General features: G+C 33.8%; 1 protein-coding gene across 1 annotated transcript; it reads right to left on the bottom strand.

The window, feature by feature from the left end:
- Window positions 1–1,175: 1,175 nt before the first annotated feature.
- On the bottom strand, window positions 1,176–2,980 carry LOC116291003 (ly-6/neurotoxin-like protein 1). The gene is made up of 2 exons (XM_089027843.1): window positions 2,819–2,980; window positions 1,176–1,704 (listed from the first exon to the last, which is right to left on the bottom strand). The coding sequence occupies exons 1-2, from the start codon at window positions 2,871–2,873 to the stop codon at window positions 1,376–1,378; spliced, it is 384 nt and encodes a 127-aa protein (XP_088883969.1). The 5' UTR covers window positions 2,874–2,980; the 3' UTR covers window positions 1,176–1,375.
- Window positions 2,981–5,437: the final 2,457 nt, after the last annotated feature.

Genomic DNA, 5,437 nt, shown 5'->3' on the forward strand with positions numbered 1-5,437 from the left:
CCAAGGTGTTAAAAAAGGTCTCTATCATTGCAAGCTCACCGTTCGTCTCGCTGCGATGCAAAGGCACGACTACCTTTCAAGATGGCGCAGGGAACTGTGAAGGAGACTAATATGATTCTGTCCAAGACATTGTCATAGAAATATATCGTATAGCCTGTATGTATATATATATATCTATGAGTACCCTCCCCCTATTGTTAGACAGGGATTATGAATTAAATATGAAAGGTGAACCATGTGCAGGGAACGGAATAAGCATTGAAATCTGAAACAAACTTGTTCAGTTGAGCCGGAAAAAATTAAAAATTAGAAAATAGATTAAGTTAAAATTAAAATTTGATTTTCTATTATTTTTTAAGAATTACATGGAAAATTAAAATTCCTGCAGAAATAATGAATGTGATCAAGCCCACGCATTGTATGTTGTAAAGACTTTTGGTACGTGAAAGTATCAATATCCGATAAACGGAGGGTGCCATTTGTTGCAACGAATATTTATTCGTGTGTCAGCGATAAGAGGAGATCAGAAACTCATAACGGAGTTGAAACGTGTAACACCATGTTACACTAAAGCCATGCTCCAGAATATTCAGATGTGCAAATTAGGCATTCTGATACCACCATATTTGGATTTATAGGTTGCTATCAGTAGACGTCACTTCCGGTAATAACTGCGTTTTTAATGGCTTGTAGAATCTTGCAGGTCGTTTTGATCTCTTGTTTTCTGGTTTCGTGTCGTAGAAATAGTCAAATGCAATAGTTTGAGGACCTATTTTGACATATTTTGACTTAATATCTGCTAGTTGCCCCTCAGTCAACCGCTTGTTTGCCCCCCAGTCAACTCCAAAAAGTCACGTGATTGATATTAAGCAATATGTATGGTTTCAAGATGCCTGCTTCTCTCACATATCAATCTTCTCACTAAGTTTCCTGAATTTCAGAGAATATTTACTAAATCTTTCAATAAAGCATTTGGGAATTTAGTCTTGAGAATTTTTGAAGCAAGAGCATATGGTTTACTGGAAATAAATTTGTCAAGAAAAGTTGATATTATTATCGTAAAATATTGATCGTATCCAGTAAAAGTATGGCAGTTACACACTTCAACCCCCCTATGAGTTTGTGATAAGATATGCGTATTTTTCATATATTTTATCAAACACCTGAGGACCATGTTTTTACGTTGATACGTTTATTGTTTAACTATGCGACTTCACTCGTTTGAGTTAAAATTCTATCCCAAAATTAATTGCGAAAGCAGTTTTTAATCTTTGTAAGTTGTTTCCTAAAATGTTTACAGAACTGAATGTGGTAAATTTTATCAAAGTAGCAAGTAGCTAGTTCTCTTTTTTTGTTAAAAAAAATCTTAGTCATTTCACATTAAGTAAAAAACGGAGGCAACAAAAGACGAAACTGCAGAAACGACAGAAAATGGTCTTTGGATGTTGGCAGTGGACGGTTTGGTTGGAGTCTTGGGGCCATCTTTGTTGCAAAGATCTTTCTGGCAACACTTTACAACACATGTTCCCGCTTGCTTGCACGCATCAGCAGATTTCTGACAGCTGTCCTTGTCGATACATGAACGCGCGTAGGTGTTCTTGGCCTTGGTATAGATGTACATGCATGTGTCAGCAATGCTGGTGCAGTTCAGTACCTTATCACAGTCTTTGTTATTACTGCACGCGTAGCATCTAATAGATAGTGCTGTTTTGGAGCAAAAAAAATAGCAATTAGTTAGTAATTAGGTTTCTAAAGCTGTCTCTTCTCGCTTTTAATAGGGTATAACTTATAGCTCAGAACGCAGCATTTATGGTAGACCACTAGTTGGATTTGACTAACGGATCTCTGGGCATTCTTTGTAATAGAACGTTTTAGCGATAGGTCTTTCCATTTCACTTTCAATAAGAACTTCATTTTCGTTGTTGAGTGAATGTCTACGAGCATGGCTAACTCACAGATCAAACTGGAAGTTGCCTTTTTACAGGTTTTACCGTGGGAAGAAGGTATAAAAAATTGAAACCCTAGAAAAACTCTTGAATCAAGGAAGAGACCTAACAAACTCTACAGAAGTGTGATGCAGAGTATGGGAATCGAACATGAAACCCCAGAGGCGAGAGGCGAGTTCACTGAAGCTACAACACCCTTGATTCACTAAGGCATGTGATGCCGAGTCTGGGATTCGAATTCTAGACCCATGAAGTTAGATTACACTACCGCTAACCTTCCTTTGTTTGTTCGCTCTCACTTATGAGAAGTGTTTGCATAAAAATACATTTAAAATCAAATTATTAAGGTAAAGGCTTTGAAAAAGAACAAGAAATATATATCAAGAAGGACAAGAAGAAAATAATAAAAAAAGGGAAGGAGAGGAGAAGAAGAAGAAGAAGAAGAAAAAGAAGAAGAAAAAAGAAGAAGAAGAAGAAGAAGAAAAAGAAGAAGAAAGAAGAAAAATAAGAAAGAAGAAGAAGATAAGAAGAAGAAAATAAGATATAAGAATAATAATAAAATAAGAAGATAATCAATCCTCGAAAAATAGATATTAATAGAAACACTAACAATAACAGAACCATAATAACAAGACAAGAAGAACAAAAACAAATACAAAACAAGAAAAAAACAAAATAACAATAACAAAAAATAACATAAAAAACAAAAAAAACAAATACAATAATAACAATAAAAAATAAAAATAACAAGAATAACAATAAAACAATAAAAAAGAACAAAATCATTAAATGAAATGAAAAAAATATAAGACAAGACAAGAAACGAGAGACAAGAAGAAAAGAAAAAAAAAAAAATTAATAGTGCAACTTACCTGAAGGCAGAACAGCAACTATAAAAGCCAAGAATATAAAAACTTTCACGTTCATTTTGATATTTGAAGGTCCGATGTACACTCTTCAAAGAACTTCTTGAATCTAAAGATAAGTGAAATGCCTTTCCTTGACTCTAGCTTTTCTATGCCATTCAAGTTTTGATCTTAAGAGCTTCAGCCTATACTTAATTTCCTTATTGATGACTTCATGTTATTTCGCAAAAAAACTCTTTCGTTTTCTTTTGTTTAGAAGCTGAAAAGGAAATCTCGACTCAATATTAAAATGAAAGGATACATGACAATTTATTTAGCTCGAAACTGTAGATGCGTTTTTAATCACTTATATTTGAATTAGATAAAACATTGAAATGAGAACCATGGCTGGAAAAGCGTGTCGAAATTAATAGAAATGTAAAAAGGAAGTTTGAAGCAAATAAAGTTCAAAATTCGCGAAGATATGATTCTCGAAAAGTGTTTTTTTTTTAATGAAAGCATTTATTCATAGGCATTTATTGTCGACGATCATGAACTATTGTTAGTACAAAGTTTCGATGACTAATGTTAAAGACCTACTCAGCCTGATTTCTCACTAGATACCAAATATATACGAAACGATACAGCCTGACTTGGGAAAATAGTGGTTCTTTTATGCGGGTTTACCCTAATTGCATTGTCGGGAATGCAATCAATAAAAAATATCTTTTATTTAAGAAATATTTTCGATAGAATTGAACCTTTTACTTTGAGCTGAATCGTTTGTCATTTTAGACAGCTTGTCATTCCGTGGGATATAGAGCTTTTAAGTGTGCGTTTCTTGCCTCAAAAAAAAAAAAAAAAAAAAAAAAAAAAAAAAAAAAATATATATATATATATATATATACATATACCATCGATTGCAGAAACGTTGTAGTATACATTTATACATTCATGCAAATACCTAATGAGATGCATATTGCAATTTTACTTTTCTAACCCTCAAAACCAATTGATTTATAATCTGTAGGATGTAAAACACAAGAATAAAATATTTTGACGTTCACTGAATGAAACAAATAATAAATAAAGCGAGTTTTCTGTTTTGCATCTCATTAAATATACTGAATAAATTAGGTATTTGTATAAGTGTATACTACAACATTTCTGCAATCAAGTGTATATATATATATATATTTCCGAGTCCAATGCGAAAAGTAGTTCATTTTTTTAACATTTTCATTATACCAGGATTTTTTGTCCAAAATTCCAATTGTTTTAATTGGAGGCTAAATCATCGAGGACATTTTTTGCTTTGCTTTAGCGGGTTTTGTGAAATACGTCACAACTCAACAGCTCTAAACATGCGCACTTACAATGCCAAGACAGTAAAGAAATTCCTATTTTTCTCTGGTTAAGATTTTTTTTTTTTGATAGGATATCTCTCTGCTTTTATTATTGTTTGCAATTGTCTCTTGACAAGCTATTCACGAGCACGAGGCGGTGAAACTGATGTTGATGTAACTCAAACAAAGTATTGATCCACTCTCCAATATGTTTGATATGTAAATTATTAGATTATTAAGGCAGAAGCACAAAGGCCTGTCCCAAAATTGGGAAGTTTTGCGACGTTTTTTTTAATTAGATTTCTGATTGATTTGTTGAAATATTGGCATGACCTTTTTGATTCTCTTCTGTTCTCTTCTGTTCTCTTCTGTTCTCTTCTCTCGTGTTCTCTTGTGTTCTGTTCTCTTCTCTTGTGTTCTCTTGTGTTCTGTTCTCTTCTCTTGTGTTCTCTTGTGTTCTCTTGTGTTCTCTTGTGTTCTCTTGTGTTCTCTTGTGTTCTCTTGTGTTCTCTTGTGTTCTCTTGTGTTCTCTTGTGTTCTCTTGTGTTCTCTTGTGTTCTCTTGTGTTCTCTTGTGTTCTCTTGTGTTCTCTTGTCTTCTCTTGTCTTCTCTTGTCTTCTCTTGTCTTCTCTTGTCTTCTCTTGTGTTCTCTTGTCTTCTCTTGTCTTCTCTTGTCTTCTCTTGTCTTCTCTTGTCTTCTCTTGTCTTCTCTTGTCTTCTCTTGTCTTCTCTTGTCTTCTCTTGTCTTCTCTTGTCTTTTCTTCTCAATCTTCATTACCGTTTATATCACCACAACCTCGATACTACTCTCCCTATCAACATAATGACGACTATATTGATTAATACCAATGGCAAGGTACGACTATCATTACAAAGATCACCAGAACAACAGTCAACTTCACAGTCTTCTTTCCCAATACATAAAGCGTCACAAAGTATCTGAGAAGTACAGTCTTTACTGGTTACATTGCCAATTCTCCTCTTCATACATCTGTCGTAGAGTGTTGTACAGTCTGTTTCTCCGCTTTGGCAATTTTGGGCTTCACTTTGACACACATAGCACTCGATGGACAGTACTGAAATACAAATGATACAGAGGTATTTGGAAGGAGAGAAAAAATATAAAACCAAAAGCAACAAATAATAGGAGAGGGGAGAAAGAAAGAAAGAAAAATCAAAACCTTCTCAAAAGCTTAATGCTATACATTTTTTAATAAAATATTAATCCTTATTTCTAAGAAAGCAAGAAGCAGAGAGAGAAGAGAGAGAGAGAGAGAGAGAGAGAGAGAGAGAGAGAGAG

The sequence above is a fragment of the Actinia tenebrosa genome, unplaced genomic scaffold, assembly GCF_029948245.1.
Source record: "Actinia tenebrosa isolate PJP-AT-01 unplaced genomic scaffold, QUT_ActTen_1.0 PGA_scaffold11__36_contigs__length_13525064, whole genome shotgun sequence".
Taxonomy (NCBI): Eukaryota; Metazoa; Cnidaria; class Anthozoa; order Actiniaria; family Actiniidae; genus Actinia; species Actinia tenebrosa.